At 37.7% G+C, this 26210-nt stretch overlaps 1 protein-coding gene across 1 annotated transcript in view; it reads left to right on the top strand.

Annotated features, from left to right (window-relative positions):
* COL25A1 (collagen type XXV alpha 1 chain) overlaps positions 1-26210 on the top strand; it is a 310364-nt gene that overhangs the window by 149815 nt on the left and 134339 nt on the right. Inside the window, exons 3-4 of the mRNA XM_051789718.1 lie at positions 7551-7595; positions 9676-9683. Of these exons, the coding sequence (XP_051645678.1) occupies positions 7551-7595; positions 9676-9683 (53 nt within the window). The remainder of the gene's footprint in view (positions 1-7550; positions 7596-9675; positions 9684-26210) is intronic.

The following is a 26210-nucleotide window of genomic DNA, read 5'->3' on the forward strand; positions in this document are numbered from 1 at the left end:
TTGATAGAAGACACATGTACCTGATATTTTATGTCGTGTTTAATGAACCCAGTCTTCGGATTGGGATGGGAACTGGTAGCAGAACACCTAAAGGGGGATATTAATCCCTTAAGAACTCAAGCATCTAGTCCCAGGGAGCAACACCAGCAAGCATTTGCAAAGCCCTCAGATAGCTTCAACCCAACTATCTGTGGGCTTGGTGGAGACTTCAGACACTCCCAGTACCTGGATCTCAATAAGACCAAACAGGTGAAATATGTTCATGCCAGAAGACTTATGTGTCCATAAGTGTGTGTGGAGTGCAGCTGGAGGGAGAGAGAAGTGGGAGTTATGCAGTGTTTAGGGAATGCTAAAAACCCAGGGTTACTGTGAACCCTCTACTGCAACTATTACAGGAGGAAAACATCTTTGGACTTCTGTGTTAGATGGAAAACAAGAGAGGGGTCCAGTGGTTACCCAGAGCCAAGAACTGAATTTTTGAACATATTTCTTATCAAGGCTTGTCTTCTACCTTATAGTTGAAGACATTAAGTTTTGCATAAGAAATTTTTGCCCTTTATTTCAATGTGAGCCAGTGTGATATTAGAGGGAAAGATGAAGCAGAGTTAAACTTACAGATTGAAGTGAACTGTCTTTAGAGAAATTATAGAAATAAGTTCTGAGTACAGACAGTGCTTGAAAGGAGGACCTGCTTTTGAGAAAGTACTTGAGAACCCAAGGGCTGGGAGATGCTTCTTGCCAGGCTCTGCAGGAATGGCTCCTCTTGTAGGAGCCATGTTGGAGTGAGAGCCTGAGACTGCAGGCAAATCTCTATGTCTAGGTGGAGGCTGTTGATAAGTGTTGACCTTCACAGCTCTGTCCTGGGATTGATGTTCTTTAATATCTTTATCAATGGCACATACAGCAAGATTGAGTACACCCTCAGCAAGTTTACAGATGACACAACAGACAGGATGCCATACAGGGGGACATGGATAGGCTTAAGAAGTGGGCCCACAAGAACCTCATGAGGTTCAACAAGTCCCAAGTGCAAGATGCTGCACCTGGGTCAGGGCAATCCAGACATGAGACTAGACTGGGAGAACTGAGAGCAGAGAAGGACTGCTTTCTGCAGAGAAGGACTTGGGGGTTCTGGTAGATGAAAAGCTGGACATGAACCAACTGTGTGCTCACAGCCCAGAGTGCCAGCTGTGTTCTGGGCTGCACTGCAAGCAGCTTGGCCTGCAGTGCAAGGGAGGTGACTCTGCCCCTCTACGCTGCCCTCGTGAGACCCCACCTGGAGTACTGTGTCCAGCTCTGGGACCCCCAGCATGAGGATGTGGACTTGTTGAAGTGAGTCCAGAGGAGAGCCACCAAGATGATTAGAGGGCTGGAGCTCCTCCCCTAAGAGGACAGGCTGAGAGAGTTGTGGTTGTTCAACCTGGAGAAGAGAAGGCTCTGAGAAGACCTCATTGTGGCCTTTCAGTACCTAAAGGGGGCTTATAAAAAAGAGGGAAAACAACTTTTTATGTAGGCAGATAGTAATGGGACAAGAGGGAACAGTTTTAAAGTAAAAGACAGGAGATTTAGATTAAATGTTAGGAAGAAATTCTTTACTGTGAGGATCGCGGAACAGGTTGCCCAGAGAAGCTGTGAATGCTGCTTCCTTTGAAGTGTTCAAGGCCAGGTTGGATGGGGCCCTGAGCAACCTGATCTACTGGGTGGCATCCCTGCTCATGGTAGGGGGTTTGGAATCAGATGATCTTTAAGGTCCCTTCCAACCCAGGCCTTTCTAGGGTTCTGTGAATATATATATATGTGTGCAGAACTCTGACTATTTTACAGGTGATGATAATGGTATTCTTCCTTAGTAGTATCTGGTACTAGTGAAATTGTGTTAGGCTAGATATCACTACTTAGATGGCATTTAGCATGTGCAGAAATGGTACAAATAATCTGACTTAGGGAGGTCATGTTTCTTTGCTGTGGGTATCAGACAGACTGATTTTGGCATTTCCTCAGCCAAGTTGCATAATAGCCTCTGACATGTATCCAAGCCCTGCAATGCAATGTTGTTTCGTGGTGAGCCAAACAGATGATGTACTGTGTGAGAAACAATGGATGCTATTTATCCAGCTGATGTTCGAAATGAGATAGACAATTTTATGAGGTAGGAAATTCAGGCAGGCTGTCCCAGACAGTCAGAAGTACAAAGGAGAAGACTGACACACCAGGTGGAATGGTTATGCAGAGTGGGAGAAAAGAAGAGTCCAAGTGTTACAGGAGTTAAAAAAGCTGAGAAAAGAGGGAAGAGCAAAAAAGGCTGATGAAGTAGCCTTGAATAGATCCATGCAGCATAAGAACATGCTCAGCTTTGGGGATAGAAATCTTCCTATTCTTCCCTACTTGGGATGGATTTGATGGCAATGCTAAGGGAGGATGGATGTGCCTGTTGAATCGCACGTTGCCCAGACAGACATCCATTGGGTGAGTGCTCAGCACATCAGGATGTTTCGGTGTGTTTGCTGAAGCTGATGACCATCCCGGCAGGAGCAGGCTAGCAGAATGAGGCACTTGGTCACGCAGTATTAACTGGAGTCACATGCTGCCCTGCTCATGGCATCCATATTTCCCAGGAGGAGGTGTTAGGCTCAAAAGCTGCCACTCTGCTCTGCTGCCTACCTGCAGTGCTGGCCTGCAGTGTCGCTTGGTGCTCCTACAGCTGTAAAGCAGAGAGGTGTCAGTTTGCTGGGGGAGCTCTCCTCTCCCTGTGATCATCAAGGGGTTGGCTCTGTTCTGCAAGTCCTGCCTGAGTTTCTTTGACAGGGAGAAGCGCGAAGTGGGATAAAATGATGGCAGCTGGGTTGTACTTTGGAAGTGGAGAGGAGAGAGATGGATCCATTGACAGCTTGGGGTGATGGAGCTTGAAATGCAACCAATAGCAGTTATTTTACCAGTGTTAGAGCTGAATCAGAAAGGATAGTTTTGGAGGCTTGGTTGGTATAGTTCAGCAGACTTCCAGATACTTTAATCACATTATTTCAGCAAGGTTGGCAACCTGATGGTACTGAAGTATTTCTACTATATACAGTTGCTCAGGATTTACTCTGAGAATGTAATTGGGTCAGTTCATTTTTCTGACTTGACAGGCAAAACGTTACGTTGCTGTAAACTTTATGTGAAATGGATGTCCTTTGAAATAGCCAGGAAAATATTATTCTTCTTGTGTACACATGGAATGCTTGTTTCCTTTACCTTTAACAGTAACTGTATGTATGTGTCAAACTATATGTGAGCAATCAGTAAAACAGGAAACAGGATTCTGAGCTCTTATTCTTAGGTTGGTCCATAGTGTGCTGTAGGAGCTCTTACTTGCAGTGACAGTGAATAGGTTCTGGAGTTTGGTATAATCCAAGATGGGTAAATCCTTTTCCTTTGACTTGATAATGCCACTGTAATTCTTTCCAAAATTAGGACAAACTTGAGTTTCTAGCTAAGCTTATGACCAAACAGCAGAGCATTTGATTGAGTGACTCCAGGTCTCATCCACCAAATGTGGTGGATTTTATGCATTTTTTTTTAGTCTACTGCTTTGAAGTGTAGAATTTGTTTGCTGTAAATATATCAGTACAAAGAACAAGGTGAATACAGGTGAATACAGAATACAGGAGTTTTCATCCATTTTGTGTGGGGTAGGAGGATTTTTTTCTGTTTATTTGTGGGGTTTGTCAGTCTCTTATGGTAGGTAAGAAAGGCAAAACTTTTTGAGCAGTTTTTGCTTAAGAAGATAAATTCACATAACTAATTGACTTTTAGTTTCAATTGACTTTTAATTCTTTCAATTCCAAAACTCCCTTCATAGATATGAAATAGCAGTGGCATTAATATTTTAAACACTTGAATAAAAAAAAAAATCCCTTTTAAGCTTTCTCTTCATAAAACTTAGACCGTAAATGGTTTTGGGAGAAACAAATAATTTCAAATATTTTGAAACTAAACAAAGTTAAAAATCAAAACCAGCTGATCTAGCATTTTACTCCCTACCTGTAGGTAAATGTAGTCATCTTAGGAAAACAGTGTGTTGGCAAAGTTGGCTACTATAAAGTAGCTTTTGCTTCTTGCTCGATATCATTAATCTGTATGAACCCAACTTAGTCCACTGAGATTTGAACTTCTATATTTCTTTTATATTTTTAATATGAAAATTATTCAAAACAAAATACTCTTAAAATACTCTGGATTAAATTCAATTCGGCATGGACATTTCTGATACTATTAGAGATATTTTCTTTTACCCCAGGCAAAAAGGTTCAGAGTAGTTGTGTCATATGTTGAGTATTTTGTGCCAGCTGTAACACTCACTGGACTTGATGTTAGCTGACATTGTCCATAGTATAACTTTATCCACTGCTCCTTTGGCTGTGATGAGTCTCTACCAAATCCTCCAATTAGTGCAAAGTTATCAAATTACAGACAGATGGAAAATTAATATTTATAGAAAAATGCCCAGGGTTTTGATAATTTGAAGTTCTTGGAGCTAGAGATGATGTTAGCAGTTAAGATTTAGAGAAAGCAGCCTGTTCAGGAAAACATGAAAGCTCATGTGCTTTATGAAGTAGTAGGTCATCTAGTGATGACCATAAATGTCAGCATTAGTGTTTCTGTGAATTGAAACCATCTGTGATTAACTGTTTAAAATGAATTAGTTTGTATTGGTAAAAAGTAAATAATTAGATAAATATATAGAAACTATTTCCTCAAATGGTCACCAAAACCTTGTAGAAATTTGCAAGATCAATCTCTCGTTTCACAATTCTTATGAGTTTTGCAAATGCCACCACCTTGTCAGAGACTTGGATAGTGCAGAAATCAAAACAACTTTTAATGAGAGAGAGCAGCGATGCACATTATTTGACCCTTAAAAGCTGCTGATCTGATGGTCAGGGGTGGTAGTATGATTTGATTAATGCTCTAAGGCCAGAATAATCTTTTTTGTATCCTCAGTGATGTGGTTACTTTGGAAATACAATAATTACACCCATTTTCCCTGATGATTCACACTTAGATCTAAATCTGATAATCTTAGAATAATGGCTTAGAAGGGATCAGCAGTTGGTGTCTGAGAAGAGAGCTGAACTGGAGTCCCTTCTTTACCGTCACTGTGCACAGCTACTAAACTGGCAACTTAGTGCTCTATGGAAGTCTGGTTTGCTGGGCAAATTCCATTCCTTCCTAAAATTCATAGCTTGAAATGACCCTCACAGTTTTCTGTCAGTGACTTTGATGCCTTTTGCTGGTCTGTAGCTGAAGTTTTTTAGTTTCAAAGTTCTTTTCTCAAAAGGAAACTTGATAGTAGAACTTTTTGTGTGTGTGCATGGGCACACCTACAGCATAGTTAAATTTTAATAAAATAAAATATTACCACCCTGTTTAGCAGTATATTTTTGCTATATGCTGAATGACATGTCATTACCTGGAGAAGAACCTTTTAATTTTCTCCTGCACATCCATGTTTCTGTTGAGTCCATATTGCTGCACGGCTGTGTTGTGAGCTTGGGGACAGCCCAGGAAATCTCCACAGAGGGACCACTGAAGGGCTGTGTGCATGCAGAAGGACTCTAAAAGGTTTCAGTATTAGTTGGGGGGGGGGGGTGAGGGGGAGAAGAGGTGTGTGTAGGAACTTATGTTTGTAACATGCCGTGTTCCTGTGTAAGAAGTTTCCATAGATATCTTGCAGAGGATGGAGTGTTTCTGGAGGAAGTTGCAAGGTTCTCCCCACACAGAAGTGACACTTTTGCTATTTTTCATAATACCAAAATATTCTTGTCTTGTTAAGTATGGTTTTGATTATGAATAACCTTGCCATTCTTGCTTTGTATAATACTGTCTTAAACTTGTGTTGCATTATGCCACTACTGTAATTACTAAAACAGAAGAAAAAAGAAGAATTCTAGTGAGACTTATAATGCTCTGATAGGAATAAACCTCTCTATGTTCAAGACAAGAGCTGCTTTTCTTTTTTCTTTTTTTCTTTTTTTCCCTTTTCTTTTTCCTTTTTTTTCTTTTTCCTTTTTCTAGTTTCTTTTTCTTTTTTCCTTTTCTATTTTTTCTTTCTTTTTTTTTCTTTCTTTCTTCTACCTTCTTCCTTTCTTTTTAAATCAATAATATTTTATTTCCCTGGAAAACAAATGCTGTTTCCCATATATATTGAAATTGTATCACTAATGTTGCTTTTCAGTATCTTAATCTTTTAAGCCAGATTGCTGCAAATATATAGTGCAACGCTATTTAAAAGCTTTGGAACAATAGTTCAGATGATTTTTAAAGTATCAGACAGTTGCTTAACTATTTGCAGAAAAACACCTGTGCATCTAATATCTATTACAAACAGCGAGATACAGCCACAGCAGAGGTACTTGTGGTCCTGCACGTGTTGCTGCTTTTGGAAATTCCACCCGTGTGCTTTCCTCCCTTCAGCAGCTTTGAGAGTCCCACCTGTGGTTCTCTTTTCAGAGCAACCGTGTTTCAGTACTCTGTGTCATCCCCGCAGCTGCTGCTTCTCCTCCACACTATTCAAGGAGAAGTGCAAGTGTGCTTTCCTTGTATTTTCGGGAACAGCACGTCAAGGTCACCAGGAAGAAGGGGGAAAACGTCTGCAGTCTGACATCTGATGTCTGCAGGTTTAGAAAATGATACTGAAGGCAGAAATGAAGGACAAAAAGGATTTTTCCTTTTCTTCAGAGTTAGCAGCAGATACTGGTTGCAGTATATAGATATTTGGGGAGAAAGGGCACAATGAGAAATAAAGATTTCTTAACAAAAAGCATACAGTAACTAGGCCATTGTGTTATGGCTAACAAGCATAAACTGGAGGCAAAGCACCTTAGACTGTGTCTGGCAACACATACACTGTTGTTGAATGTTTGGGGGATGGCAAGCCAGGTGATGCTTTCTCCATCTTTTGCATGTTTTCAGGTAGAGGCGGAAAGCATTTTCCAGGGGATTTGCTCCTATAAATAAATACTAATCTTTGGGCTTAATATGGGAATAATTGAATAAAACTTAATGTCCCATGATATATTTGGTTTAAGGTGATTAAAGGAGTGGTGCAGCAATTCTGAGGAATACCAAGAATTTTTTGAGAAAAGGGACAGTTTCTTCTCTGGAGTTCATGGTGGGAAGCACATGAATTGATGGGCTTCAGTGCAGCAAGTTGGACATAAAGAAATGTTCCACTTGTCAAAACAGTGAAATACTGGGGAAGGGGGGGGAATGCCTGTGGAAGTTGCAGTTATAATTTAGATTTGGTTCGCTTTTTCCAAGAGAAAGAGGGATGAACTGGATGACCTCCAAAGTTTCTCCCATCCTTTTTTCAGAGAGGGTGTGGTGGTAACGTAACTGTCAAATTTATCTCCAACTTCCTAAATCTTATTCGGGTTATCTTTTACCCCTACTCAGCCAAAGTCTCTGAACTTTGTGTAATACATCACTCTATGCCCTTACATCCAAAAAAATTATATTCTTCATGTAATTTCAAGGGAAAAAGTTACAATCCACCATCTTCTTTTTAGGTCCTCCAGGGAAAAGAGGTAAGCGGGGAAGAAGAGGAGAGACAGGTAAGTTTTCAATTTCATAAGATCCCTTGTTGTGTGATGTCTGTGTTTTTGTGAGGATGCATACACAGCATGTCTTCGTTTTTGGTTGTATTGCATGTGTGCTGTGAAAGAGAATTCTGAAACTTCTCTGTTAAAAGATTGTGACCGTTGGCATACTTTTCTAGCCTTGGGCATCATTAATTTGTAGGCAAGCTTCATAATACTCGACCTAGTACCTTTGGTAACACATTTGTAATTGTCAAACCATTTAAGTGTCTTCTCACACTTGCACATGTTAGAATAACTCCATGTAAGTCCGTAGCTGGAGCACTATGTCAGTGTTATATTGGACCCCCTTGGTTTGAGGTGAACAATTTTATAAGGAAATAAAGAAGGAAATAAAATTCCTTATGTCAAGAATGTCAGTACTCAGGGAAATAATGTGATAAGTAGACTGTATGAGAGAAATTGTTTACTAGAAATGAATAGCGCTTAAGTTCTAAGAGAAATAAGAAAAAATATTTGTTGGTTTGTTACTCTGTACCATGGAGGTTGCTGTAGATAGAATCCTGCTGGTGGTGTGAAGCTTGAAATTTCATTTGACACAAAGTTGTGAGAGGCTAAGGACCTCTTCCTGCTGACATCCACAGGAATCGAAACTGTTGATTACCTTGCGGGATTGAATTTTTCATCAAGGTGAATGTTGTGGAGGTGATGCAGTAGAAAATGAGCATTTCTACTCTCTCTTGTCTAATCTGCCAGCTAGGAAAATCTTCCAATCAACTCGATCTCTGTAAATGTTCTGTAGCCTTTCTTATCTATGTACATGGTAATTTATCTGGCTGTGGTAATTTAAAAACTATTTCTGTATCTTCCTGAATCACAAAACTGAAGACAATCCCTGCCAAAGGTTGATAAAAATCACCTTGGTGTTTCAATTCAGTGTTGGCTTAGTATTTACTTCAGAGAAAGAGGCTATGATGCAGAAGGAAATTCTGTGGTTGAAGATTGAGTTACAAATGATCCTGGCAATTACTTTGTGGGATGCTCGTTGATTCATTTTACATCTCAAATAAACACATATTAAACTATTAATAAAGGAAATTGATCTCTCATTTAAAAACAGACCTGCACCTTAAAATGCTGTTTAAGAATGTTTGCCAGGATAAAGACATTACCTTAGTTGCTGGACAATAAAAATTACATTGTTAAAGTCAAAAGGCTGTCAATATTAAAAGCAATCTCAAAGTACAGCTGCTGCTGTTTTATACTCCTTTTGCACTTCACTTTATTCAGAAATTAGAGAGAGGCATAAAAGCTTAATGAAATGCCATTGATTTGGGAGCTGCAGCTGCTCAACTTAATAAGACTGAAATAGTAGGTTTGATTTGTGACCCTTTGATAATGTTTCCAAGAACTGCTATACAAAAGTCTTTGAGGTCTAAATAATTGAAAAAATGTGCAAATATCACTTCACTAAGTGTGACATTTTAATGGGGACCATTTTATATGTGTACCTTGAGAGAGGAAGGCGATGAAAACAAAGTTCAGCGCTGTCAGGTGGCCACTGAAACCTCCCCTCACGGGCAAAATTGGAAGGCTGGAAGATGCTAGTACACGTATGTCTTGACAAGATGCCCAGGTTAAATGCCAAGGGTACTTTGTGCAATTTTGCAGCCAAGCTGTGATCAAATGCCAAGTGTGTGGTTGACTGAAACTGGTGATGTGGTTACATATGCTTTATGTGGAGTCTGACAAAATGAATTGTAGTCTGTGGCTGGTGTTTTTGGACTGGCATGAAATTGCATGGAAATGGATGGAGAAGCAATTTTCATAAGATTGCATGACTGTAATTGAAGAATTGGTAAGGTAAGTGCATGCATTTAAGCAGTAGTCATATTTACAAGTTTCGGAGCGCAACCAAAGCTAAAGATTACTTGAGTGGGAAAATGTGCACACTCTATTAGCAGTGCTGCTCACTGACAATCCTGAGGCCTTGTGCTTGACTTCATACATATGTATCTTTCTTTAATAGCTTCGTAAGCTTACGTGTTCTTTTTTCTCTTTTTTTTACCTTCTTTCCCTCTCCCCCACCCCACAGGACCTCCTGTAAGTACAGTGCTACATTGTTGGTTCTTCCAGAATCAGGGAGAAATCTGTTAGATCCTGTTAAGTTGTCACCGTGACATATGATGAGGTGTGATAATGTATAATCAAGAGGGAATCTTGACGTTTATACAAATATGGTATCTTGGAGCTGAATAATTTAATCAGAAAGTTCCATAAGAAAAAAAGTCTCTAAAACAATTAAGCTTTATATTCAGCACTCCAGATAGCCGTTTGGATCACAAGTCCATGTAAGTATGTTATGTTTATTTTCCTTGTAACTTGATATTTTACTGCGGTATAAAAATGTGTGCGTATCCTAAGTCCAGACTAGACTACCTGCTTTTGCTGGATAGTAACTTCCTCTGCAGTTATCACAAAGTCTTGAGGTACAAGCTCCCTGTTCTTTTGTAGGTATGCAGGTTGTCCAGCTCATTTCATTGTAATTGCTACTGAAGCCAGTAAGTGCTTGAGTAAAATTAATATTAAATAGTACTGTTCAGTTTAGTAAGTTAGTTCAATCTTGTGCTAATCCTTCTTGTAAGAAAACAACTTCTTTCTTCTGGAGTTTTTTGGTTGTTTTGGTTTTTGCTTGGGTTTTTTAGTTTGCCATTTGTTTGCTTTGTTGTATATTCCCAGAGTAGGTCAGAAGTCTGACTTGAAGGACAGGACTGAGCACATATATCTCAAACATTTGTATTTGTCATGCCATCCATGCGCATCATATGATGTAAGAGTGTGACCATTGAAACAGTATTTCTTTTACAGTTTGCAGACTTCTGTTTTTTTCTTTAGGAAATGTAGTATTTCCACAAAAATTTCAAGCCCGTATTACCATATGCTACATGCATGTTTAAGAATAGCGAATTAATACGTTGAATCCCTGCTGTGACCTAATCGTTTCACTGTAAACTGTATAAACTGAGCAGTGATATTACTTATCCTTGTAAGATTTTGACCATGTGCTCAGCAATTTATAGTGACAAATTCATTTAACAAACTATCAATGAAAAGCCAGGCTTAATGCATAAAGATGCTGTTTATTTGAAAGAAACACTTGTTTCCCCTAATTTCTTTTTCAGTCATCCCGTGAAACACAAAGAGCAAACATAAATCATGATACGAACTATTTTCCTGTAGCAAGGCAACATGGCTAAAGTTCACTATGTGCCTCATTATGAATGCCTTTAACTTCAGCTCTTCACTGTTTCATTATAGATACATTTAAAAAAAAAAGGCGAAAAACCCACAAAAAAGTCTTACTTGTAGCAATATTTACACAGACCTGAAATAGCTTTCAAAACTTAATAATTTTAGAACCGTCTGACTTTAAATTCCAAGTTTCATACTCAAAACTTACAAGACTTCATCTTGCTGACTGGCAGTAAGGCATTGTTACAAGTCATTAAAAATGTAATATCTCTCCCTAATTCACTTTTATATTTACGTAGACACTGGCTAGGGGCAACTGTGATGAAGTTAGTTATTATTTTCACCAGGGAGACTGTGGTAATAGTTTTCATTTAAAATATAAAATATTTGTATATACCACATAACACTGTAGGAGGTTAGGTGTATGTTTTATTTCAAAGGCTGCCTGCAGTGCTCTGTTTATTTTCCTTGTACCTTACTACTGAATATCACATGTAATAACACTCAAAGGCTGAGGATTTCAAATTTTTTTTATGATCTTTTAAAGCAATCTCAAATTTCTTCTTTGGCACCTATGTTTTAGTGGAATTGAATACTACCTAAGCACTAAACCCCTTTTTCTTTTTTTAGCCACGTATTGCCTTTCAGTCTACATGGATAGTTCTCTTCATAAAAAATAGAATTTCAGTGAACATCAGAAGTAGTCAGTAGCCTTTTAAGAGGGTTTATTTAAATTAAAACATAGGATTTCCATTGCCAAAGCCTCACTTCTTCACTGTGTAGTACTTATCTCATATTTATTGGTTTGAAATATCATCACATATAAAAAAAGAAGCAATATGCAAATTATAATTTACTAGTAATGTACTCTGCATGTTTGTTATGTCATATGTCATGACTGTGTTGTTAATGTTTGTCCTACCATTTCATCTCATTCAACCAGGGTCTACCAGGGCGAAATGGCTATCCGGTAACTCATCATATATTTATGATAGCGATTTTTGATTACTCTAGAATTCTGTTGTTATATTTTGGTTTTTCTTTATTACTGTCAAAAGGACTTTTTTTTTTTTTTTTTGGTATGTGTGTCTCAGATGCCTAGAAAATGTGGGACTTTGCTTTAAAAACAAGCAAAATAAAAAAACTTTGACAAATTTTTGAAAACAACCAGACTATTTACAATGCAAAATGAAGTGCACTGATTGCTTGACATTGTGCATATTTTGTGTTGAGTTTCTGCATTCTTGCATACAAAATAATTTTTTTACTGTAACTTAAAAAAGAAATTAATAAGATACTGCATCTCAGTTTTCCATATTAGAAATCTGTACAGTTGCCATATAGAACCTCTGAATCTTTTCTTTTAATTCTGTCCTGTTTCTCCTGACTGCTTTGTTCAATGCATTTTGAGCAGAGTAAAATGCTGTGACAGAGATCCTAGCAGTTGGCTGCTTTGCCTGTACAGAGTAATTTTCTGATAATGGATGCAATTCATTTTTCTGTCCGTTTCATTCATATCTTTAGGATTTATTACCTGAAAAAATATATGAAATAATGCATCTTTCTAAAATCTGTTAACAATATATTTCTTTCAAGTAGTCAGGTAAGCTGTCTGCAGTGTCCCCTTCAAGGAAAGACGTATATGCCTGCCGTCACATGGGTATTAGGAGCCAAGTATCCAAATGTGTTAGTGGATACATTTCAGAAACAATATATGTACAGAACATTGTGACTGTAGAATGTCCAATCGTTGCCCCTTGTCCTGTCACTACAGACTGCGTTAAAGTCTCCCTGAAGCCTTCTCTTCTTCAGGCTGAACAACCCCAGACAGACTCTCTCGGTCTGTCTGCATAGGAGAGCTGCTCCATCCCTCTGATCATCTTGGTGGTCCTCCTCTGGACCGTCTCCAACAGGTCCATGTGTTTCTGACGTTGGAGGCCCCAGAGCTGGACACAGTACTTCAGATGGGGTCTCATGAGACTGAAGCAGAGAGAAATGTGTACTGACCAGACTTCTTTTTGAACAGCCTATTTTAGTGCCTTTATCTGGACATATACTGTAGTTACAGAGTAGTGTTACCAATGGATCATCATCCTGTGTCTGTATTCACTATTACAAGTAGTTGATAGACAGCTGGTGAGGAATTGATCATCAGTATCAAGAAACCTGCTTGGATATTCTGTAACCAATTATCAGGTTTCCAAGTCCACATTCCAGTTTCTCTTAGAGCGCCTAATCTGTGTAGGTGAGTGCATAAGTTTGTTTTCTTGAAGAGTTTTGTTGAGGTATCTGAAAGGAATAAAGATTCTTCAAAGCCATGTTATTGAAATTGCTGGGTCTAATAGTGGTATTGTTATGGGCAACCTTTCATCTGAATGCATTTCTCTGCACGTGTGCAGTCATCCGTGTGCGCACAGGCAGATGTGAGCCTTCAGCACTTGACTGAGTGCTGCTTCTTTCTGTTTGAAAATGACTGGGAATAAAATTTGGCTTTGCTTCTTGGAAGTTGTCACATGGCTGGATGTTTTGATCTTTTCAGTTACGGTCATATCCTCCTGCTTTGAATGGGAAATATGTAACTGCAAGTGCAATGCACTTTAAAAGTACTTATACAGCCCTGTAGAGCTCCATGAAAAGGCTATTAGTGTTTAAAGTTATTTCTCCAGAGTCCTCCTTAACTCCTGTAGAAACCTTACTGCTTTAATTTTCATTGGATTTTATAGGATATTCTGTGAGGATAGTGAAGTATGTCTACCACATATAACCTAAACAACTCTCTGCTTGATAGGCCAAAACCAAGTGTGATCTCACAAGAGCAAGTGGCTTTTTTCCCCAAGACTTAACTTTTCATTGCCTGTGTTCATTCTAATTTTAAAGTTACCTCAAGAAGTAATAAAAATAACAGTACATGGAATTACAGTGAGAAATCTAAGTTCCCAGGAAGATATGGTATCAAAAATTAAGAAAATAAACTGGACTTACTGCTAATGAGTACCACAGTTATAAAGAAGCTTATAAGACCATGATTAACTGGTTATTATTTAAGGCACCATGAACATCAGAAAAAGTGTACGGTGGTATTACAACTCCTTTTTTTCCTCATTAAAAACTCTGTATAAGAGAGCTGTTACTGAATTCAGAGTTGTAATGCTTTTGAGTTTAAAATTGAAATAGGCTATCACATCTCTAAGAGAGCAAAAGAGTGTACAAACATTAGAGAATGAGATGATAGGCATTTGTTGCAGGGATTTTGTATAAGTGTCACTTCAGAAATAATGCTAGAACTTGCAAAAAAATACCACCCCCCAAATAAAAAAAACCACACCAAGCCTCCCCCCTTCAAAAAACCCAACCACTAAAGATACCCCACAGCTTGCGAATGCAGTGAAGAGGCCTAATACACAAGCCATGTAGTGCTCTGCAAAGGAAAAGGAATCTTACAAGCTGGTTGAATGGGTAGGACTTATGTACTATTTTCCATTAAGAAGCTGAAACAAAGAGAAAACTTTTCCTACAGCTTTTCCCAAGCTGGAGTGCAGATCAAGCTCAAAATCCAAATAAATAATCCTGGAAGTTGTCACATGTATGATGGTAAAGCTACACTGTCTTCAGAATTAAATGTCAGAATATAAAAATGCCTGAAGCACTGCTTCATAAAGGAGAAGACTGGAGAAATTTCCTCTACATCTCTCCAGTCTGCAGAGTACTCGATGCATTTACAAGACTTCTAGGAGCTGTGGAGGGTCATGGATGCTCCAGGTGACCGTGTACCTTGTATTAAATCTTATTTCTCCTAACATCCTTGTTTCATCTTCTAGAAATGTAGACAGATTCCTCTCTAGCAGAAAAGGATTTGTCTAAATTGGAGATTGTTATTCTGTAACTGTAAAATATCATCACTTGTTAAAACCTGTCAATTAATTTAAAATTTTCTTAGCTCATAAAAGACTTACTTGTCTCAAGAAAACAAAGTGACAAATCTTAGGACTACAAATAGAGAATTTCAGTTATTCTTTAGCCTGATATGATTCCTTCTAGATGAGAAAGTGTCTTTATCATCATACTTAACGATTTTTGTATTCATAAAAACTTTTCCCAATACACCGTAAGAAAAGCTGCTATGTAAAGAATTTCAGCTTGCTATTAGAAGGCTCTGACTTTGCCCCACCTCCCTTTCTGTTCCTGTATTACAAAAGGCAAAGAGTATTCCAGGTAGAACAGTGAAGGGCTGTGAGGCATTTGAGTTGGAAGAAATAGGCCTGGTGTGTAAGAACATGAAAACCACTGTTGTAAGAAATTAGGAAAAGGCATTTTATTACTCTGCTGTGTTGCTTTGTCTTTGACAGTGCTATTTTGTTTTCTTTTTTGTCTCCATTTAGAGACTGGAGTTGTATAGGCAAATGTGTAGTAAGTGGCAATATCTGTTAATGTATGTAAAATTAATCCCATCCAAATGCAAGTTTTTCAACCTTAGATACTATAGCAGCTCAGTTGCTGTAAAACAAATACAACTGGAATAATCAAAAGAGAAGAAATGAGCAAAGATCATGAGTTTTTCATCTGTGATTAATCACAGCCTATGGCAATATTAAGCATTTTGCAGCAGCTGTGGTATTTCTAGTGGCTGGTCAGATCTCCTCTTTTTCACAGTTGTACCAAAATATAAATGTCTGAGCTCAAGGAGCAGCTATCTCAATTCTTGACCTTACCCTAAGGATTTGGCTTGGTGATCCTATAGAAATTTTGCACTCTATAGCATTTCTTTTTTTTTTCAATAGGTGTCTTTGCAAACCACCTTTTATTTTTAGAATTTCCCCAAAGTAACTCTTAGACATATACCAGCAAAATTTTTGCAATAAATTTCAGATTTAGTAGTGAAACATCGATAACTATTTGAGGTTCTAATTTTTTTTTCCTTTTAAATGCACAGAAAATTCAGAACATCTGGAATCTCGAAAGCTTCTTTGTACTGTGATTTTTAATATGTGTTTTCTCAGGTCTTTATCCTTACATTTAGTCCTGATAGAGGTAATTGGCTTGGGAGACATGAGGTTTTGAGTCAATCCATTTGCCTCAAGCTCCTTGCTTGTTCTCAGGGAGTGGAAAGAATCCTCTGCTTTCTTCAGAGATACAGTTATTCAGGTCAGCTGTCCGTCTTAAAAGATTCTTGGGTTCACAGATTTATTTGTTTGAAACCATGTACTCCTTGTCCATTGTTCCAAAAAGTTTCCAGCTGGTGCCAATGCTTTAAATTCATCTGAAAATGAGTGACTCTTCAGGATGAATATTAATTGAGTCCTTGAACCTTTTTTCTTATTTCACATAATCTCTTTCCAGTAATACATTCATTGCAGCATATCAGAACTCCAGGTAGTATTGCCATAGTTTACCAAAATTCTGCATACAAGCTGTTTGTTTTGAGTCTTCCAAGAAGTTACTTCAGCTCACATGGAGTGTAATACTAATCTGTAACAGCCAGCACCTAAACTTCTTTGTATGGTGTACACAGGTGCTACAGTCTTACCACAGAAACTTGTGATGAGAGTTGGACTTCACTGGTGTAGTTAAACCAACAACTGCCAGAGTAAGAGCTAGGGAGATAAGGAACTCAGTTCTACTCTCACACATGAAGGTAAGCCAGTTTTCTACAGCTGTAGGCAAAGGATGTTTTCAGTCTTTTTCAGGGATGCATTTGTGTTGTGGTTTAACCCCAGCCAGCAACCAAATACAACGTAGTCACTTGCTTACTCCCCCACCAGAGGGATTGGGGAGAGAATTGGAAGGGTAAAAGTGAGAAAACTGTGAGTTAAGACAGTTTAATAAGTAAAGCAGAATTGTTTCTCTGCTTCTCCTGGGCAGGCAGATGTTCAGTCATCTCCAGGAAAGCAGAGCTCCATCATGCATAATGGTTAATTGGGAACACAAACACCATCACTCCGAACATACCCAACCTTCTTTCTCCCCCCAGTTTTATATGCTGAGCATGATGCTATATGATATGGAATATCCCTTGGGTCAGTTGGGATCAGCTGTCCTGACTGTGTCTCCTCACAACTTCACATGTACCCCCAGACTCCTTGCCAATGTGGCAGTACAAAAAGCAGAAAAACCTTGTCTCTGTGTAAGCCCTGCTCAGCAATAACAAAAACATCTCTATTATCAGCCTGTGTTCAGTACAAGTCCAAAACACAGCCCCATACCAGCCACTGTGAAGAAAATTAACTGTACCCCAGCCAAAACCAGCACAATCCGTTAAGTCCGATACTCAGTGGTAGTTGCAGCTACTGGCATTGATTGTTCTAACTCGTGGATACCAGTCTGATTTTTTTCAAACTGTACCTGTGTTATATGATATGATCCTTGAACAAAGGCCCACCAGAGGTTGTTCACATGCCTAAGTATGAATTTTGCCATGATATCAAACCATGGATATGGTCCTCACTGCAGTTTTTAACTGCTTTATCAAAAATTGTATCCTTGCAGTTAATATTCTGATATATAAGAGGAGGTGACATCCACTCCAGGAAAAAAAGTGAGTTGCACTTTTCCTGCTTGCAGTTGTTGCCATTCTGTAGTGTTGGTTAATAAGCTTATAATTGCAAGTTTTGTCAGGTTGTTCCTGGAAAACTTCAGTGACACCTCAGAAATTTTCCCAACAGTCATGAGACAGTGTATCAGAGTTTCTCAACAGTACAATAGCAGTATGCTCAACAATATTCAGTGCTGTTCCCAAATAGTTGCTTCAGTTTAAACAGGTGCAATGTATATTTGCTGCCAAGCAGGTTAACTGTGTGGTATTTCTGTGCCATGAGAACCAGAGGAAGGCTGTACAAATGTAATTTTTAGAAAAATACTGTAGCTGAGGACATACTGATAATATTCAGCAAATAAACTTCCGGTTTTTCTTACAAATTGTGGAAGAATCTCTAAATTTGCATGGCTGAGTATTAACTGTGACCTTTGGAACCATGTCAGTTACATTCATACAATAATGGTTTTTTATGACGTTTGGATCTATAAATAATACATAATTCAATTAATCAGTTTAATTTCTCCATATGCCAATATTTTCACAGTGATTGAAGATAATCATAAAAGTTGACTTGGAACAGACAATTTTGAGACCTCTTAGGATTACAGTTGCTAATAATTTTGTGTCACAGATAAGAAGCTACACAACAGAACACATTTATTAGCTTATTATAAGCCAGTTACCATTTTGAATGAACCATGGGCTGAATCCTTTCATTTATTACATTTGTGTAGTGCTGAATGCATAAATAAGAGAAGGCAGCATTTATTTCTGCACTTCCCTGGAGGAAACTCAGAGTGCCCCAAGCTATTCCATATCTGTGACTATGACAGTGAAGGAACAACTGCCTCATCTGCAAAAGCCAGCACTATAAAAAGATATTTCTACCCTTTACCTCACTTAAAATTATAAAAAGAAATTTCTGTAGATAAGCTGAAGTAAAAAGTTCACATGGTGACTTAAGAAAATTACTTGTGCCTGCCTACATAGTGTGTCCCTGCTTAAACTCATTAAACTTTCTATTTTAGTCCATCTTATACATAGCACTACGAATAAGGATGTAGCAAACTAATAGAATAATAAAACAACATGGTAATAGATAACTTCAATGTGTTAGTAATGCAGACAATTGTTTCCATATGGTAGACCTACCAAGACCCTCTTTAAACCAGCAATTTCCATCTCGAATGCATGGCCTCCAGTATTGTGAAATCCCCATCTCTGCATGGGACTTTCTAGATGTCAGTGTGTGATTAAAAACTGAGCACAAAATGCTAGGATACTGAGGGCTAATGTGAGTCAGTACAGTTTTGATTCACAGCTGACATCAATTCAAAATGACACAACCCCATACATCTATCAGATAAATAAAGAATTATAGCTGATGGTAGATATATAGGATAGATGTAATTTAAGAATTAAATGTATTTTTTTAGTACTTTTCTCTGCAGATTTAGTAATTGCCTTCTTCTCTTTCATAATAAAGCTTGTGTAGGTAGAGAAAGGAATTAAGGTGGTTTGTCATTTCGTTGACAGCATGCATACATTTCTGGTCTCTCTAGGCTACTCCACTGAGTTCAGCTTGGCAGCTTAGCAGGTGCCATGGAGAAGGCTGTAGTTAAGATCTTAACATTTATACTTTGACAGACTTAATTAATGCTTGAACTGTACCTAAAATCATTCATTCTTGCTTTTTGTCAGGCATGCCACTTGAAATTTCCCAGTCATTTCCTCCCAATGCATGATGTAGCTCTCCAGTGTAACAGAACAAGCTTTATTTATGAGACAAACTATCTTGCAGCAAAATTTTGTGTTCCAACAGAATTTGAATTCTAATCCTCATTTCTCAATTTGTGTTTAACAGTTGCATGTGAATGTAGAGTAATTAACCAGTGATGCCTCTTACGATTTGCCTGAACCATCACCTTCTCACAAGAAGCTTTGAAATTCAAGGACTAAGGTTAAATTCAAAGGTTAAATCAATTACAATAGAAATCTATTTAATTACTTGATGGTTGGGACTACGTGATCTTAGAGGTCTTTTCCAACCTAAATGATGCTATGATTCTGTTTATATCTGTCTTAAATGGAAAGGGAAGTGCTAAGCTATCTTATAAGAGTTTTTAAGTCATCAGTTCTTTCACCTGGAAGGAGGGTTGCAGATGATTTTCTTTCATGCTGGGTCATTTGGAGTTAGGATATACTGAATGATATGTAAAACTGTACTACCTATACAGCTCCCAGATGAATATTCCTATGTTGGAGTTTAAGTGCATTGTTAATCTTAGCTCAGGTCAAGGGATGTAAAATTTTACTGGAGAAACTTGTTCCTAAACTGCTAGGCTAGGTGGTTGGATTCTGTGATTTCCAGAAAGTGCAGGGTGGAAGTGTTTTCTTGGAGATGTTTGCACTCCTGCTTCCCCCTTCAGTCAATGTTCAGATCCCATTTAGGAGAGAAGTGATATGAGGAGGGGAATATCTGGAGCTGGCAGTCACCTGAACTGGCTCTTCTTGATAAAGTTGAATGAGGAACTATTTTCCTACTGGGAATCAAATCATTCTTTCATACACCTGTATTGGACCCCACACTTGTTAGTGTCATCCAGTAATCACACCAAAAATGGTTTGGCTAGTGTTTGTCAAGTTAACAGGTTCTTAACTCTGTAGTTTTTGAATTTCTTTTTTAGTGCCAGCAGTTAGCAAGTAGAACGATGCCTTAAAGTCCTTTTTCCTCCATTCAGGGGGATCTTTGAGATGGCCACATTTAATGTGCACCTCTTGCACCACAGGGAAAATTCTAAGGTGTTGTTTGGGCTACTGTTATTTTCATTTTCTCAGCTATATCTGTGCATATAGAAATCAAGATTAGTTAAAGATGTTTCTGAAAGCAAACATACTTGTCTGGAAGGAAAGATTTATACAAGCAGTGTGGAATGTCAGTTGGAAGGTTTTTTCCATGACTGTGTAGGATACAGATCATAAATCACCAACAGAATGGTTTTGGGATATTTTGGTGGTGGTGGTGATGGTTCCCACCCCCTCCAAGGCTTAACATAAAGCAGTTAATATTTATTTTTTTTGCTAATACTGAGATAATGAGATCTGCACAGTACTTATAATCTTATAGGACAATTGAGTTAAAAATTCTTTTTGGATTATTTTCTACATGTTCATGGTAGCTATTCCCAGTATAAATTAGAGGAATTTAACCCTTTGCTGCTTTGACTCACAGAAGGAGCATGATGAAAAACCATCATATGCATGAGCACTTATCAGTTGAAAAGAGTATTAAGTTTTTGATATAGTAATCAGTTTCTGCAACATGATATTCTAACCAAAATAAACTGCTGTTGGAAGGCTGGAATTCGTAGCAAGTGAAAAAAAACAGGAAATATTTGGAAATTTTTAAAAGTCATGCAATTCTTTCTGTAACAGTTCCTTGTTTTATCAGGTCAATTGCAAGTAAGATAAGCAAAGCTAAGGGTAGATTCTTCTACTTTTATTTATGATAAACAGCACTTGCTCAGAGAAGTAATCCTCCGAATAAGTATTGCCTACTATGAGAGGGTAAAGTGAAATTGGGACAGAGATAAAAATAGGAGACGAATTGTGGCTGCTAAAGATGTCCTTTATTTCTCAGTACACAGATTTTTGTGCCATAAAAGTTGTATCACTCTACTGGACTTAAACTTACATTAAATTTCATATTTTATTTCAGTAGTATTAGACATGTATGCTGAGGTTTTGGGCTCCAGCAATCAGAATGATCTTAGTTTGCCACTTGCAGTTAGTTTCAGAGGATGATATTAATAATGGTATGATTTCCCATAAATGAGAGCCAATGGTGGAAGAAAGTGCTCCAAAAGAACCAAGTGAGGCCTGTGGTTTTCATTCAGGTACTCTGATGGATTAGCCAGTCTCCAAAGAAAAAATGACCTCAACATTTCCACTTCCAGCTGTGTGGATCAATTATCCTGATTTTTTTAATCCACTCTGAATACGATAGGAGATCTCTCATTTTAGGTCTCTGCTCTTAGGGTATGTTAAGTGTAATCTGTTATTGCCATCACGTACAAATTGTTTCTCCCTAGATGGGAATGCAAAGAAACACTTTTTTTTTCATGCTGTCACCAGCTTCTGCAAAAATCCTTTTATAATCTTGAAAACCAGTTATGTCAGAAGATAGTAATGAAAACGTTTTATTTGGAGGTATTCATGTGTGGATCCACAAAACTTTAAAGAAGAATAATCTAGAGAGTTTGCAATTAAATGAACTAGTGAGATTGGTAAATACTTGGATATTTTAAAAGCTGTTTCACTGAACTATATTCTGTCTATGGATTCGCCTGTTCAGCTCTGGTGAACTTCAATATAGCTTGCATAATTTGATTGAATTTAGGAAACAGGTGAGAGGAGTGTATGATTTGCTGGAGTATGGCTCAGAAAGGCACAGGTGTGACATACTTGGATTTGGAAATTTTCTTTGCTGGGATGGTAACCCATGTTGTATTGTAGGTTGGTCTGATTTCAGTAACTCGTTTTCTTGGTTAAATGTTTTGTTGGAGGAGTTTCCATATTTCTGTTTGTGCAGCAGTTTGTACAAGGAGAGGTTTCTCTTTGACTGTGCAAAGGGGCACTGGCTGTGCTTGGAGTTTAAAGAGAATTTAGAATCAAAGTAGAAAAATTTCTCAATTTGTTTCCAGATAGGGAAGTTTCAAAAAGCAGATGTATAAATATGGAGAAACTTAGTAGCTTTTTCTAAATAGCTTGCTGGGGAAAACAGGCACCAGCTCAATAGGAAGGTTTTGTTGGGATATCCCTACAAAACATTTTGTAGAACATTTTGTTCTCCAATATAAAAAGCCCTCCAAACAAAAAACCAAATCAAAATGAAAAACAAAACAAACAAGACCCCAAAAAACCCAACCGACAACAAAAAAACCCAAAAAAATCTTCCACAAAACCCCCAAAACCAAACAACACCCCCCCCCCCAAAAAAAAACCAGGAAAAAAAACCTAACAAAACAAAATTACAAAAAATAAACCAAACCCCCACTCCACTCCACAGAAAGAAATTCTACTTCTTTTCACATAAATTTCAAGAAGCATTAATGGAATTTGCCATAAAAGAAAAAGAATTGACAGGAGAAGTTGTTTAAAAGTTGGGCCTATATATATCCTTTCACCTACAAAAAAAAATAATTGTAGTTTGAAGCAGCATTGCTGCTGGGGCTCTGAATTAAAATGACAAGACTCTTACAGCATCCTCTCAGTAGCCTCTGTATAGCCTGTTACAAGCAAACCAAAATTGCCTTTAGACATGCTATTAGGTGATGAACATATGGCTCCAGGCTTTCCCCTTCATGGCTTATTTCTTGTATTCTTGCCTGAGTTTCTTTTCTTTCTGCCCTATCTTTTCCTCTATTTCCTTACCCAGCAATATGGTTTCTAAGTCCCTCAAATCTTTTGGCAGCAAATATGGTGTTGAATGTACACTCTTTCAAGCATCTGCTGACTTCCGATAACACTTATTTCATTATTAATGTCAGGCTCAGCACTTTTCACCTCTTTAACCCTTTTGATATTTGCTGTTGAGTGAAATATTGAAAAGAAGAAAGTTCTTAACTTTTCCCAATAATTCTTATAAAAATTCTGACCCCAATAGAAAGTTTATCCTGTCTGGAACATTGTCTCTTATCCAGACACTATTCATTGTCATCTTCCAGGCATGAGTTACACCTGGTCTTAAAATAAAAAACACCAAGCTTCTCCTCTCACTCCTCTTCCTCATCCTCCAGACTCTTTTGAATGGGTCAGCCTGACACTTTCAACCTTGTCATGAACCTCCAAATACATGCTTTGGATTTTAATTGTAATGTCCAGTGTTTTGTGTGAATGGCCATTAGAAACTGAGGTCTTAGATCAATGGGACAGGATATTAAGATGGTAAATGGAGTAACGTGCACATCCCCAGTTAATTTATGTAATAAAAGCACAGACTTGCAAATAAAGATGTTGTATGCCTGTCTGAGCACTTCACGTGCTTATTGATTTTGGTTTCGAAGTCACAGTAGTAGAAGTTCCTTCTGGAAACTGATCATGATTTATGTGAAAATTTTTTTATCAAGAACTAGAAATAATATTTTCTTAAAATTCGTTTCATTGTTACATTCCTCTTTTCTTGTTCGTTGGGGAAATAGAACAGGTGGTGCATCATTAAAAATTATATAGGGAAACATTTCAGGAAGCAAAAATAAAAAAGGTTGTATTGCACCCCTGAATTCTACTTTATTTCTATGAATAAAATAATCTTTGTAAGTGTGCTTCCTGTTGCTTTTTTCCATGGTGCTTCATGCTTTTTGAGAATTACTGGTTCCAAGTAATTTTGGAGGGGGGCATAGTTGTATGCGGCACCAACTTTTAACAAGTGATTTAGGTTGTAGTGTATTTAGGAAACAGTAGTGTCTTTATATTAGCTGCATGTATATTTGTGCCCTTTGAATGTGGTAGTACAGGACAGAAGTATCTGAATGGATTTGCATGTACAGAATTCTATATTCCTGTATTTGACCACATAAGGCAGCATCCAACTGAAAGCACTTGCTTTGGAGTTTAAGTTTTAATGTAGTATATCTGCACAAGTTTTTTTTCTTACCCTGGAATTCTTCAAACAGAGCTTTCTTCGATGACATGATAATTGAAAGAGATTGGGGTTTTATATATGTGTTTATTCATAAACACTTCAGTACCTTGCCTGAGTTTTTTTTTCTTTTAAAGCCTTTGTTGTAACCATTCTCTTCTCCTCTTTTATGGAGATGTATCCACTCTGATTGATCTTCTTTGTTGTAAGTCAAAAGAGAATTATTCCTATGGCAGCTGTATTTTTTTCTTAATTCCCTGTGAGACCTATTGGAAATATGTGCCTTTACAGCCAGATAAAAGGAGCATGATGGTAGGATTCTTCTATCCTCATGGAGCAAAAATTGTTTTATGTTCCTGCTCCTGAATTTGTTAATCTTCCAAAGCTGATTTTTCCACTGAAGGAAGGTGAAAATATTGGTCTCTGAAGGTTAGTTCTGTGTAGTACTGTGTTATTTACCGAAAGACTATATTTTTATTTTTCCTTAATGGACCTCATTCCCCCTGAAAAAAAAAGATTTGTAGAAGCAAAAAAAAAGGCTGAGTGAAAGAAGTGAAGTGAGATGGATATTTTTTTTCATATTCTGTAAAGCCATCAAAACATAGGTAATAAGAAAGATAGTTCTTTAACGGAGGTTCAGTGAGCAAATGGATTCGCTTCCATGATGGTGTGAGGAGACAGATTCTTCAGCATTATTCCAGGAGAACAAAAACCTAATTCATCAAAGTCATCATGCCACAGCTGTTACAACAATCTATCTCCTACTGAATGCTAGCCAGCTAATTTTGAGAAGTGACATTTTTCACAGTTTATTGTTTTCTCATCAACATGGCACCAACCACATCAAATATAGTCACACAGTGATGTTGGCGTTGATGAATTAGCCATGTGCTTTCTATTTATGAATACAGGAGTTTCAATTTCTTTGGGTGAAAAGAGAAGTTTTAGGTAGACTGTAGAAGTTTTCTCTCTGGTCTGTGTGTATGTTTTCTGTGTTCAAGTACTTGTTGAGCTATACTGGAATTCAGTAACATAATTAAGTATTTTTATGGAAATGCAACCCTTCACAAGACTGGTTTTATGGATTATAGATGGCTAAAGCATTTTGGCTCCCTTATTTACTATAACTTGACCTATGTTACTCTTTCTGGGGGCAACAGTAGTTTCCCTTTGCAGTAATTTGTCATACAGATCTAACTGTACAAATGTAGCAGATGCTGGTGAGATCTATAGGCTACAAGGAGGAAAACTGTCTGGAATTAATCTTGCTAGCCTGATGTATGAAGACAACAGAGGTACACCACGATTTGGGGTTCACAGTCATAGCTGGCCCTTTTTTCATATACATTTGCGATGTGTACAGTATTGGCCATAATAAATAGAAGGATGTCCACTCACAGTCTTTGAGAAAAGTTCCTTCCAACTTAGATCTGCCTAGCTCTTTGTCATGGTTTTTTACACATATATTTCAATAAGAGCCATCATAATGCTCAGATACCCAAAAATGCATCTTCACCACAAAAGAAGTGCCTTTTAGATCTCCTGCATAAACTGTAAAATGTATCTTGGCAATTATTTTTCAGCTGTGAAATATGCTTTTGTAAGCTGTGACTATAATTTTTCTTGCATAGAATTCTTTGTTCTCCCTTATTGTTACCATATGCAGAGCTTTTTTGTAGTTCAACCACTCCCTGAATAGCCAAACTCTGAACAAATTTTTCTTCCTTGAATTGCTTTTAGACATAACCAGTCCGTCCTATAATTGCAAAGGAACTATTGGAATATTCAGACTGCAAAAAGGGCTCCAAGCTAAGAGTCTTGTAATGTAGAGTGATGTTGCTCCAAGGAAAATTTTGGAGGCTGTACCTGGCACTTCTGGTTTATTTTGAAATATTTAAAAGTGTTTGCTATTTTCCATTTTGTTCCATTTTTGATAATTTCCATCGTCTCATTTAGGTTAGTATAGACACTAGAACCACTTCATGAAATGCATAGCTTCAGGTCAGCTTTTGTTTTTTGAAATTGAAAGGAACTAAAAAGTATGAAAAAACACAAACATTTTCTTTTCTGTGACAAGAACAGCAAAATAATGTTAGAGTCCTGCCAGTTGTGCTCGGCAGATAACTATTACATTGACTTATTGCTTTACATGTGCATGCTGCATATTTCTCTGTACAGAAGGGACTACACTAGACAGACAGATTAA

The sequence above is a fragment of the Manacus candei genome, unplaced genomic scaffold (genome assembly GCF_025592945.1).
Source record: "Manacus candei isolate 608988 ecotype Guabito, Panama unplaced genomic scaffold, ASM2559294v1 h1tg000028l, whole genome shotgun sequence".
NCBI classification, from domain to species: Eukaryota; Metazoa; Chordata; class Aves; order Passeriformes; family Pipridae; genus Manacus; species Manacus candei.